The sequence below is a fragment of the Grammomys surdaster genome, unplaced genomic scaffold (genome assembly GCF_004785775.1).
Source record: "Grammomys surdaster isolate TR1022 unplaced genomic scaffold, NIH_TR_1.0 66, whole genome shotgun sequence".
Classification (NCBI taxonomy): Eukaryota; Metazoa; Chordata; class Mammalia; order Rodentia; family Muridae; genus Grammomys; species Grammomys surdaster.
This window is the reverse complement of record NW_021604568.1, coordinates 1,847,013-1,860,090: the sequence shown is the minus strand read 5'-3', so window position 1 is coordinate 1,860,090 and position 13,078 is coordinate 1,847,013. Positions and strand designations below refer to the sequence as shown.

At 48.4% G+C, this 13,078-nt stretch overlaps 2 protein-coding genes across 2 annotated transcripts in view; both read right to left on the bottom strand.

The window, feature by feature from the left end:
* Nucleotides 1-455, bottom strand: part of Ankrd2 (ankyrin repeat domain 2) — a 9,299-nt gene extending 8,844 nt beyond the window's left edge. Inside the window, exon 1 of the mRNA XM_028774760.1 lies at nucleotides 324-455. Within this exon, the coding sequence (XP_028630593.1) occupies nucleotides 324-410 (87 nt within the window). The 5' untranslated portion in view covers nucleotides 411-455. The remainder of the gene's footprint in view (nucleotides 1-323) is intronic.
* A 1,327-nt stretch (nucleotides 456-1,782) lies between these two features.
* Ubtd1 (ubiquitin domain containing 1) overlaps nucleotides 1,783-13,078 on the bottom strand; it is a 54,427-nt gene continuing 43,131 nt past the window's right edge. Inside the window, exons 2-3 of the mRNA XM_028774749.1 lie at nucleotides 4,123-4,350; nucleotides 1,783-2,832 (exon numbers count right to left, since the gene is read on the bottom strand). Of these exons, the coding sequence (XP_028630582.1) occupies nucleotides 2,450-2,832; nucleotides 4,123-4,350 (611 nt within the window). The 3' untranslated portion in view covers nucleotides 1,783-2,449. The remainder of the gene's footprint in view (nucleotides 2,833-4,122; nucleotides 4,351-13,078) is intronic.

Sequence of the window (13,078 nt, the reverse complement as noted above, 5' to 3'; positions counted from 1 at the left end):
TGTCTGTCTGTCTGTCTGTCTGTCTCAGGACCTTACCTTTCTGGCTTTCCCAGAGAATACTCATCTGTCTTCCCTGTACAGTCCAGTCTATCTCTTGAAGCCCAGGTGAGTGGGCAGGGTCTCTGGAAGGCCTGCCCCCTCCAAGTGCCTGATGTTAGGAACATCCTGGTGTGGAAATGGGCCTGGCCTGGCAGGGCCCTGGGAAATAGCATGCTATCTGGACCCAGGTAGCAACCAGTCTTTCCCTTCCCATGACAGCACAGATGGACCAACCCTTTAACCCGGAGCCCTCCCTCCCCAACACCGTTCACCTCAGTGCCCACCTCAGTCTCCTCCTCCTGGGCAAGCCGCTGCTCGATGAGCTCTGTGGCTCTCTGCACTGCCTCGGGACCCTCCATGGTGCCCTCCATGACTGTTTCAGCAAGCCACAGGGCATGGGGTCTTTATAGGCCTGAGCACCCACCCCGCCCACTGGGAGCCTTTGTCATTAGCTCACAGGCTCTCCATTTGTCATGAGCTTACTAGCTCAACTCTCCACCTGCCTCCCCCACCTGTCACCTTCACCTCGGACAGCCCCAGGGAGCATGGGGAGCCACTGCCCAGGCCAGGGAACTTGCCCCTCCCCTAACTTCTGGCCTACCAGAGCCAGAAGGCACACTGCCCCAAAGGACAGCTGCAGGAAAGAGGTCCATCCAGTGTGTCCTCAGTGCTGGCAACTGGCTAAGTGTTAGCCAGGGCGAATGGGCTGCAAAGGGACCTACATGCTGCCATTAGTCTGGATGGCAGTGCCACCTGCTGGATGCCAAGAAATGTTTCAGGGGAGCCTGAAAAACCAAATACGAACCCCAGCCGACCTGTGGGCATTTGAGACCTTTCTCCAAGCAAGAGCTGGAGCCGATTCTGCCCCCTGGTGGCAGCTATGGGTCCCACAGCACACCCTAGGGAAACATGGCTACACTGAACGGCATGTCCATTAGCCATGAACAGACCCTGTCCATCTGTTTGTTTCATCTTCCTAGGGTCCTCAGCAGAACACACTGTTGTTTTAAGAGTCTCAGGAAGTCAGAGTTCAGAGCCAAGGCCATCTCATGAGTACTAGGCAATGCCAGACTGCCTTGGGCAGAATTGGCCACACTCCCTGAGAACAGAGAATACACAGGAAAGGCAGACCTGTGCTTGAGCTCCTGATCTGAGACTCCCAGCCTGGAGCTCTGTGTCATTACGACCTAGATTTAACCTGCCAGTGGACTACAAATGTTCTGCACTTCTATAACTACAAGTAACACCCCGAGATTCCCCTCTGGTGATGTGCTCCCCAGAAGAAACACAAGGAATCAGCCCTGTCTGCCTCTGGCTCACACAGTTCTGGATGCTTGCCATCCCATGCTGACACAGAATGAACACTGCATCTCCATGATCCTAAGTGGGCCCTGTGGGGTGGCTGCTGCATAGCTTATGCTGCCCCCTGTCCATGGATGCTGCCCTCCGTGGACGCTCCTTCACTATTTCATATCTGCTCCCCCTAACCCCAACGCACACAGTTAACTGTTCCAGCAACCACTGTAGGAGGCAGGCCAGGAGGCACTATCTCTACTTTAAAGAAAAGCAAAGTGTGTTGGGAGGTGAAGTGGCTTTTTTCAGGACCCACAGGGACACAGGGAGGTTGGCTGAGAACTCAGTCCACAGGAGGAGCATCAGGTTGGATGCTCTACTGTGCCCATCTGTAGCCAAACCAGCAGAAGCCCTGGACGACAGCATGCTGTGAAATGTAAAGTCATGTGCTAGGTAAGAGAGGAGCAAAGGCTTTATTGATAAAATGCAGACGTGTCTGTACACAGGGCCCTGCTGGGGCCATGGCCAGGCTCCGGACCCCACCCTGCCTGGGTGACAGTTGGGGATAGCCCTGTGCAAACCCCTGCCATAAAGCCTGGCTATCTGGCCACCTGCCTCATCTCTGCAGATTGTGCTGGGTGCAGGGAGAGGCAGAGAGGGCACCTCAAGCTCCTCAAGTCCCGGGGCCCACTGGGCTCCCTCCCCATTCAGGGGACTGGCACTGTGCCCAGGGCAGAGTCATGGTGAGGGATAAAAGGGGAGACAGCAATTGCTTCCAACCCTGAGCAGAAAACTGGAGTGAGCACAGTGGTGGCACCAGATGACAGATCTGGGTTCCAGGTCTGCAGGATGGCCCCCATGGCTCCAACCTGTGCCTTTTCTCCAGGGCTGGCAAGGCCTGTGTGTGGCAGGCAGCACTGCTCCCTGGGTACTGGGCACTGGTGGATCCAGGGCCCTGGAAGGAAGGCAAGTCCCTTCACAGCTCACAAAGAGCAAACAGCAGGGTGGCGGGAGGCGCCCCTGAAGAAGACAGCAGCACTGGAAGGCAGCGACAGGCTGAGGGTCCTGCAGCCTGCAGGGGACCTCCATGGCCTCTTTTCCCAAGAGTCAGGTGCCTTCAGTCCTGGGGTGGGGGCTGATTGATGATGACCTGGATGACGAAGTCTTTTTGAATCTTGGTTTCCTGGAGCCTTGTGCGGTCTGTAAGCAGCTTCCCAGAGAAGAACCATCTCTGCCAGGATGGCTCAATGCCCTCCTGGCTGTGCAGCTGCCTCTTGAGTTGCCCCACTGTGTCAGGCAGGCTGGCATTGAGCCTCACGTCCTTGCCTGTGGAGAGGCGCACTTTCAGTGGGAATTCGCGGCGCACACTAGGGGTGGGCTCAGGAGGCTCCAGGCTCTCCTCCTCTGTGTGCTCCAGCAGCAGGTTCACAGGTGGTGACAGGCAATAGATGGGCAGTTGGTAGCGATTACCCAGCTCGTCATAGCACTCACAAAGAGTTCCTGTGGGAAAAGCAGGGCCATCAGTGTAGTCTGGGGGACCTGATGTCACACACTGAATGCTGTGTCCCCCAAATTCCCATGTTGAGGCATATTTGGAAGGAATAAGATTACATGAGTAATCTTACTGACAATGCCTGGTTTGATAGGACCAGCTTCCTTTCCAGGAAAAGCCCGTGAGAGCCCGCCCAGTCCCCTCTCTTCCTGCATGCCTACAATGTAAAAACAGCATAAAAGCAAGAAGCATCACCAGAACTAAACAGCTGGCCCTCTGACCTTGGACTTTCCAGTCTCTTCAATTGTGAGAAACAAACTTCTACTATTTAAGGAGTTTGCCCGCCTGTGGTCCTCTGTTAGAGCAGTGTGAGCAGGCTAACTCACCCACTGCAGCTACTTCATAGTCCCTAGTCCTTCTCCACAGTCAGGACTCTCGGGCTAACTTCCTGGTCACCAGGTTCTGGCTCCCTCAGTGATGGCACACTACCTTTCATGTGTTTATTCAACATTCTGGCTGAGTACACATGCTAGGTCTTGGGCTGGGCCCAGTTTCCTTACTGGTATAATATAAGGCAGGTGGGAATCCGTTTACTCAGTCCTCAGCATCCTTGTACATGCTGGTACTGGACTAGGTGTTATTATGCACATCATGATCAATCCTTTGTGATTGCAAGGGGCTCAGGCTCTAGCCTGAGACTTGCCCTGCTCCAGGACACATGGCTAGGAAAAGTCACAAGCTGAGAAAGGAACACAGTCAAGTCCAGGTCTGTGACGGAAGGTCTTCTGTTACTTTCCCTTCACAGCTAATGAGGGTGCCAGGAACAGAAATGAGGCAGTGCAGCAGAAGGTTCCAGATCAGTGCCTCAAATGCTCCGAGGCCCTGAGTACCCCCAGCAAGCCTTTAGCTTGCAGGTTTTATTGGTGTCTTTCTGTCTTCTCACTAGGCAGAGGGGGATCCTGTCCATCCGTTCTTCCTACTCCCCCGTTCCTTCCTTTCCTCCTTCCCACAGTCTCTTGTAACCCAGGCTGGTCTTGAACTTGAACTTCAGATCCCCCTGTGTCTACCTCTCATGATCACAGGCATGTGCCACCATGCTTGGTTTTGTGTCTTGTGTTTCTTTGTTCATGCCATAGAGAGTTGTTTAAACAAACAAGACAGCCACACATATTTGCACACTCCTTCATCTCCACAAGCTTAAACAAACTTCCCACATGTGACTGGCTTTTCACCTCTGTGCTATTGAAAGCTCCACCCCCAGTCCAGGTAAGAAGAAAGCCCAAGCCCTGCCTGCTCACCATGAGGCAGGGTGATGCTGGCTCCATCCAGGATGGCCTGAGCAAGCTCATGGTCATTAGCTTCAGCAGCATAGGCGGCAGCCTTGAGGGCATCCCAGATCTCCTTGCGGCCCTCAAAGGCAGGTGCTGTGTCCCAGAACTCGTCTCGTTTGCTCCGCAGCTGCCCGTCAGTCATGGGATAGTCACTCTTCCACTTGAGTCGCTCCTTCTTCAAAGGCTCATTGCGACCTGGACAAAACAGATGCAGAGGCTCAGTGTCTTTGAAGCCACTTAAGCTGTAACTGACCCTCTCTCTGGCCCCAGCCTATCAGGGACTTCACTGTACCTGTCCCTACATACTTAGGCACTAGGACACTTTCTATATAGCAGGGAAGAGTGTGGAAACCCAAGTTGGGGATATGAAATAAAAATTTCAAGCAAGTATGTTCTTGTCCCTTGTATTTATTTATTTTTATTTTATATGTGTGCACCATGTGCATGGCTGGTGTCTAAGGAAACCAGTAGAGGAGGGTGTTAAATCTCTGGGAACTGGAGTTATGGACAGCTATGAGCTGCCACGTGGGAGCTGAAACTAAACCTGGGTCCTCTATATGAAGAGCAGGTGCTCTTAACCACTGAGCCATCGTCTCTCCAGCCCCGAGCCAAGTATGTTCTGTACAGATGAACCTCATCTTACAATGTTCTACTAAATCCATCATAAATCAAAAATATCCTGAGACAAAATGCAGTGTCTATCATCTATAGAGCACTGCAGCTTAGCAACACAGTCCAAGCTGAGCGTCAGCTGTGCATGAATGGCCGAGACAGCTGCTACCCAGCACGGGGAGGGTGTTACACTGTACATTGCTAGCAGAGGAAAAGATCAAAACCTAAGAGCTGAGGTGTGGTTTCTACTGATTGTCTCTCACTTCTGCACCTTCTAAAGTCAAAAGATCTTGGGCTGATGAGATGGTCCAGTGAGTAAAGACACTTGCTGCCAAGCCTAGAACCTAAGTTTGTTCCTTGGATCCCACAAAGTTGAAGGAGAGAACCAACTCCTACAAACTGTCCTCTGATTTCCATGGTGTGTGTGTGTGTGTGTGTGTGTCTCACACACACAAAATAAAATTTTCTGTCTGGGTGGTGGTGGTGCACGCCTTTAATCGCAGCACTTGGGAGGCAGAGGCAGGTGGATTTCTGAGTTCGAGGCTAGTCTGGTCTACAGAGTGAGTTCCAGGACAGCCAGGACTACACAGAGAAACCTTGTCTTGAAAAACCTAAAAAAATTTTTTCTAAATTTTTTTATGTGTATGAGTGTTTTAGCTGCATGTGCACACCATGTGTGTGCCTGGTGCCCTCAGAGGTCAGAAGGAGGTATTTGAGTCTCTGGGACTGGACTTACAAATAGTTGTGAGCCATCACAAAATTGCTAGGAACTGAACCAGGGTCTTCTGTAAGAACAGCAACCACACTTAACCACTAAGCCATCTCTCTAGTCTTGACAATGTAATTTTTTTTTTTTTTTTTTTTTTTGCTTTTTCGAGACAGGGTTTCTCTGGGTAGCCCTGGCTGTCCTGGAACTCACTCTGTAGACCAGGCTGGCCTCGAACTCAGAAATCCGCCTGCCTCTGCCTCCCAAGTGCTGGGATTAAAGGCATGCGCCACCACCGCCCAGCTGACAATGTAATTTTTTAAGGACAAAAAAAATTAAAGTGAGAGAAAGAAAATGAAAAAAGGAAGGAAGGAAGAAAAAGAAAGACAATGAAAAGATCTTAAGTTAGGAACCGTTTGCACAACTTTTGCTGTTGTTAAGGGTTTATTGTTTTGTTTTATGAAATATATCAAGGCTGACCTGGAATTTACAATCTTCCTGACTCAGCTTTCTTGGGTTTGAGATTATAAGCATGGAGCACTGCCTCCAGCTTGTTATTGGACACTTTTATCTTGCTCTTGGATTATAAAGTAAATATTTAGCATAAAAGAAATCTGGAAACAGTACAGATACATTAAGAAGAACAAAATAAGACCAGGTGGGTTAACAAGGAAGGCCCAGCAGTATCCCAGTGGCCAGGATGACCTTTGTGGACAAGCATGCTTGAGGCTGCAGTTAGGGTCTTCCCACTGTATCAGAAACTGTGGTGCCAGTGAACTTTCCCAGTCGTCAGACGTGTGCACTAATGACAGGTCTACATCCTCCAAGTACTCCACTTCATTACAGAACATTAGAATTGTGGTTATGGCCCATCTTTTACGTTTTTCAAGAGGATCACGGGAATAATTACCTTACTAGGAAGATCCAGCCCCCATGATTTGAGAGTAAAAAGGGGTCCATGAATATGCTTCCTACCTTATAAATAGCCAAAGCAACACTACCTTATAAATAGCCAAAGCAAACAAACTAGAACCTTATAGGCTGCCACTGGCCCCGTTGCTTTTTGAAATAAACATCAAAACATGGAGAAAGCCAGTAAAAGCCATTTACTGCCAAGTATGCCAGGACACAGGTAAGTCCTTAGACTCAATGGCCCACCTGCCCATCCTCTCTCTCTCTTTCTTTCCTTCCTTAAAAAAAATTAGCTTTCTGCATGCTAGGCAAGCACCCTGCCATGGAGCTACAGCTCAAAACAACCTAACAGTCTGTCTATTGTCAAAAGCCAAACAGGCATTAAGTCCATGACTTTCTGACTTCAAGTCCAGCCTCTGACCACTGCACTATGCTGCCACTGGGAAATAAATTACTTAGAATTCAAAAGGAATGACAGGTCAAGCAGTAGTGGTGCACACCTTTACTTCCAGCAGAGGTAGGCAGATTTCTGAGTTTGAGGCCAGCATGATCTACAGAGTGAGTTCCAGGGCAATCTGGACTGCACAGAGAAACCCTGTCATGAAAAACCAAAAAAGGGAAAAAAAAAACAAACCAAAACCACAGACAGACAGACAGACAGACACACAGGCTGAAAGAAATAAAGGAAGGAAGGAGCAAGCGAGCAATATTCTCCTGTACTCTGCACTCGGGTCATGATATTAAATTCATTTTTTTACAATTCTTTTCCCAGACAAGAGTTAAGATATTTTCATGTCAATACACAATTTTAATTTTCCTTTTACTTCATATTTATATTAAAGTCAACTTTCCATGTGACTAAAAAAATTTGAAGCTGTAGAGCTGGCTCAGCAGTTAAGAAACACTGGCTGTCCTACTAGGACTCTTGTTTGCTTCCCAGCTCCCACATACTGGAACACAGCTGTCTATAACTCCAGATCTAGGGACCTGAAGTCCTACTCTGGCCTCCACAGGTACCAGGCATGCATGTGGTACACAGACTTACATGCAGGCAAAACACTCATACACATAAAATTACTAACATCTTATTACTCTACCATGTAGATATAATGAACTTTTTCTTTTCTTTTTTTTCAGTGTCTGTACATAAAAATAATTGTTATATTTCTGAGGTGTATTCATGATCTAATAATTTAAAAAATATATAAACAACCAATATCTTCAGCATCTGAAGAAAATTATTTGTTAAGTATCATTTCTTCTTGGTACCCAGGTCCAGATGATCTACCAGACAATTCCAGCCAAAGGTCAAGACTGGTGGCAGAGGCTTCTGTCAGGGACCTGGAGGCTCAGCCATCTCAAAGCTGGGGGCTGATAACTCACGGGAGCTAGGTGAAGCATTAAAGTTCACCTTGACTACAAAGCAAGTCCAAGGCTATACTCTGCAATAGGTCATGCTAGCAGCCAGGGCTGAGGCTGCACTGCTGTGCGCCCACTGGGGGGCTGGGAGTGCAGCTACTCAGAACAAGAGCATGCTACTCACTGAACACCACTGATGTCTTTTCAATTATGTACACTATCCCATCCCAGCCTTGTGGCCTGGGGCAGTAGGTACCAGGATGCAATTTCACAGAAGACAGGGCAGATGCAGGGAGATTAAATGGCTTCCTTGAGGGAAGAATGAGGGGTTTTACTAAATCCTGTGCCCTGTACTCCAAAATATACAGTTCCTTGTGAGTGGAAACACAGATTATCTTTGGAAGAAAACAACTTCAAACCAGCAGAGGTCAGGTGTAGTGGTACACACCTTTAATCCCAGCACTTGGGAGGAAGAAGCAGACAGATCTCTGTGAGTTGGGAGGCCAGCCTTATCTACATAGTGAGTTCCAGGATAGCCAGGACTACATGATAAGACCCTGTCTTGCCTACAACTCCAGTACTCAAAAGATGGAGGCAGGAGGATCACAAGTTTGAGGTTGGCATGATTGCACAGTAAGTTTTATGCCAATCTAGGTTACTCAGAGAAACCTTGTCTCAAAAAAACAAAAAGAAACAAAAACCCACCAACAATGAATGTCGTAAGATGCAATCAGTACAGTAAGTAGTGTGAGTGAGAGCAGAGAGCGGCAGAAGACCCAGGCTTACCAGTGCTTTCAGACTGGGAATTATAACGAGTTATCAATTAGCAGAGTTAAGAAATAAGAGTCTTTAAAAGACGAGCCCGGGACTGGAAAAGGGAGGGGGGCTGCAATATAAACTGATTGGGATATAAAATGAATGAATGAATGAATGAATGAATGAATGGAGAGAGAGGGATATGAGCCAGGAATACAGTGGGATAGCCTGCACTGCCATTATAAATACCCAGTGCTATGGTCACCATGAATGGACAGAGACCAACAGGACAGAAGAGAGTCCAGAAATGAACCCAGGTGCACACACTACCTCGCTTCCAGCAAGAAAGAACACTGCTGGTAGGGACAGGGGTAGAAGGTGAGCTATCTGGTAATCATGTTGTGGTTACAGGTTTATCACATAGAATAACCCCTACACTTCCTACAAACCACAAAAATCAAAGCAAGATCAACGGAAAGAGGCGCTGGGAAATAGCAACACACTTTGGAAAGAGATTCTGGGATGGACTTTGAAGATGGTTTGTCTTGAACAAGGGCCCAGCTCTCCTTCTGATTCCTACGCCCTCTGCCTCGTCTCTGTTTCTTTGGGTCTTTGGAGGACATGCCTCCCTGACTGGAGCTGTGATCTGGCAGGAGTCATGGCTAGTAGTAGCCCTTGGGACCCTGACCGTGAGCTTCTGGCCCCCCGCTCAGTGTTCACTGGCTTCATGAACCTTTCTGTAATCTTCTTGCCTCCTTTGTTGCTAGATGTATCTCTCTCTGGTCTTTCTGGCTGGCTGCTGCTCCGAGTTTGGGCAGTGGTAGGGTTTGGTGCATGGCAACTCCCGACCTGCTGAGGGCTGAGCTGAGGGACACAACTGAGAGTCGGCACTGCCTTTTTTCCTTTTCTGTAAGACAGGGTCCCAGCTAACATAGGATGGCCCTAAACTCCTAACCCCTTGCCCTGCCCTGACCTCACCATGCTAGCGTCACAGGAATACGCCCTCATTCTCTGCTAATCACAGGCTTCCTACAGAAGCCACAGGTAAGCTTTGGGATGTTTCAAGTGTTATCTCAGCTGTGCCTGACAACTGAGGTTACTGAGTTGTGACCCTAAGGACATCTGAACCGTAACTATGTACATGTGCCTCTCCCATGGGCTCTGTGTAAAGGACTGATCTTTGCAACAACATCTCCATGGCAGTTTGCTGGGCGACTATGAGGACCTGGGTTCAAATCTCTAGAACCCACATGAAAGCAGCGTGGCGATATAGTGTCTGTCATCTGATGCTTTGACATCACCTTGGAAGCACACACTGGGATGCTGTCTTTGTTCATAACTTTCTTGGGAAAACTACTTTGTTCATAAATCTCTTAAAGCAACGTCCAGGGTTATCTCTCCTCCACCCACACAGCAGCTAACCTTCTAAAGTGTCATTAATACACCTCTCACTCATGAATTGACACTGCATGAGCCTCTCCAGGTGTCACCTGCACTACAGTGACCTGGGATACAAACAAGGCTTTACAAGTGTCCCTCATCCAGGAAGGGGGTGGTGAGGCAGGAGCAGAGGGGAGTTTCCATCAGGGAGACAGGCGTCAAGCCAGTTAGCTCTCAGTGTTGTTCTCCTGGGGGGCAGCAGAGGGCACTCGTAGCTTCTCTAGGCCAGCCTGGCTCCTTATCAGTGGGTCAAACATAACATAAAAATCTCAGCTCTCCAGGCACTCACATGAGCACCCACAGGACACATGCCTGGATGTTTGAGCCCTACATACCGGTGTGTACAATCAGACAAAAGCCAGACGAACCAGAAAAGGAAGCTTTTCATCTAAGCATGAAAGTCAATTGATGATGGCTTTTTAATTTTACTTTCAAGATATTTTGTAGTAGCTGAATTGAACTACAAAGCGAAAAAAACAAACTGGGGCTGAGGGGAGTGACTTAGTGAATAAAACACTTGCTACAGAATAAATGTGAGGACCTCAGCTAGGTGGTGGCGCATGCCTTTAATCCCAGCACTTGGGAGGCAGAGACAGGTGGATCTCCGAGTTCAAAGTCAGCCTGGTCTACAGATAGAGTTCCAGGACAGCCAGGGCTACACAGAGAAACCCTGTCTCAAAAAAACCAACAACAACAATAACAAAAAAAAAAACAGAAAAGGTGAGAACTTCAGTTGAAGTCCCCCAGCCCTGTGAAGAGGGAAAGATAGTGCTTGTCTGGGATGCCTGTGAGGGATAAGACATCCCACTAGCTGGGCCAGCTAGCTTACTGTACCCAACACGGACCACGTCAAACAAGGTGGAAGATGAAGGGGACAACCTGATATTACTTCTATTAGTACTCTGGCATATGTACGCACACACACACGCACACGCACACGCACACACACGCGCACACATGCACATGCACACGCACACACACGCACACACGAACACACGCACACACATCATATGGGACAGTTGTCCATATGTAGTTGTACTAGTCAGGAGACTGAGGCAGCAGAACTGTATTACAGCAAATGAAGGCTGGCTAGAGCGCCACTGTGAGATGCTATACTAACTAAACACAGGAATAAATAAATGACAGAATAATTTAAAACAGGAATGGAGCTGCTGACGGTTGGTAGAGCCCTTGCCCAGCATTGCCCAGCATGCATGAAGCCCTGGTTTGATCCTTGGTATCACATTCATTGGGCACAGGTCTATAACACCAAGATTCATGAGGTACAGGCAGGAAGATCAGAAGCTGAAGGTCAATCTTGGCTACAGAGTGAATTTGAGGCCAGCCTGGGCTACATGAGACTTTGTCTCAAAAGAATATGAACACTTGTAGGGCAAATACATTGTTTAAATCTCATTAAGCTTATTATTTGATATGACATCAAAACTACAGAGTCTGGCTCAACTTTCTGGCTTTCTAGGAATTTATTCTGAGAAAATAACCCTAAGACAAACAGTTTAACTCAGCAATTTCTAGCAGAGAAAGCTGGGACAGCTGAAATATGCAGAAAAATAAGTAGTAAAATTTTCCCCCTGTATCACCTATCAGTGGCAGAAGTGTCTGTGCTCCAGCTTTTGCTTCTAAAAGAGTATGCATAATTATGTCACTATTAAAAGGACTGTAAACATTTATACTGAAATGTGAACAGTGGCTAAATGGCAGTTACCAGTGAGTTTTGGTTGTTAAACTCTCAAAGTTTTCTACAATGACAATTAATTGTGTTTGTAATCAGATTACCATGGAAGTGGTTAATCAGCTCAGAGGACACACGGTGTTTTAGGGGTAGCCAGAGAGAAGCTGAAGAGCTCTGGAAGGCAGCTGAGGAGGGTGGGGCGTGGGAAGAGTGAGAGAGCAGCAGCTGGAGTTGCAGCAGCAGCAGCAGCACCAGGGGTGTTGTTCCAGGCCAGGGTGCTCTCAGGCAGGGGTTCAACAGCAACACATCCAGTGGTGACTTCTTAGGACTCCACTCGTCCTTCGTAAGCTTAAGTCAAAGCTGGAGCAGAGGAAACACCCCCTGCCTTGGATGCAGCCCACAAAGGACTGTAAACACAGTAATTATGGTCAAGGCACATACCCATGGGAGGAGGCAGAGGAAACATCTACAAGGTCCTGGGGCTTCTGTGACTGGAGTGAGCAGGTAATAGCAAGAGCTCCTGTGACCGGGCAGATGCGTATGTGTGACTGGAGGAGCGGGGCCACCAAGAAGAGAGAGACTGTATAGCTCCTACACTGGAGTTCTTGGGGTGCTTGCTAAGAGCACAGATGCAAGCTGACAAAGCTCAGGTGGTGCAGCTGGTGGAAACACTTGCTACACTACTGAGGACTTAAGTCTGATCCCTGAAACCAAGGTGTGTGTGTGTGTGTGTGTGTGTGTGTGTGTGTGTGTGTGTGTGTGTGTTTGTTTCTGTGTGTGTGTTTGTGTGTGTTTGTATGTGTAGGCATGATGTATGTGAGGGCGCACGGGTCACAAGGCAATATGGAGGTTAAAGGACAGCCTGGAGGTTCAGCTCAGTGACAGAGTATTACCTAGCTAATGCCTAGGTGCCTGGTCCTGGGTTCAATCCACAGCATGGGAAACCAAAAATCCCAATTTGTACCTATAGGTGGGGTACATACCTGTAAACCTAGAACTTGGGCGGTAGCCCAGGATCAGTTAGACTTGTTCAAGGTCATTCTCTGCTGTATATGGAATTCAAAGCCAGCCTAGACTATATGAAACCCTGCCTCAAAACCCACCCCATATCCAAAAAACATAGCAGAACAGCAGTGGAAATGCTGTAATAATGCACACAGGTTAACACAAGTTAGCTCAACATCTGGTCTCCAAATTGGCTGCCAAGCTGACTTGGGGAGAGGAGAAAGCAAGAGGGCACAGTGTCTGGGTTGGGGGAGGATAATGACGGTGGCCACTGTGGCTTGGCCTGGATAATGAGTAGTGTCTGGCACCAAAGGGAGGGGTGGAAAGAGAGCACTACAGGTCCTTTCCAAATTGCCTATGGCAGTGGAGAGAGAGAAGGAAGAGAGAAAGGGAGAGAGAGAGGGAGAGGGAGAGGGAGAGGGAGAGGGAGAGGGAGAGGG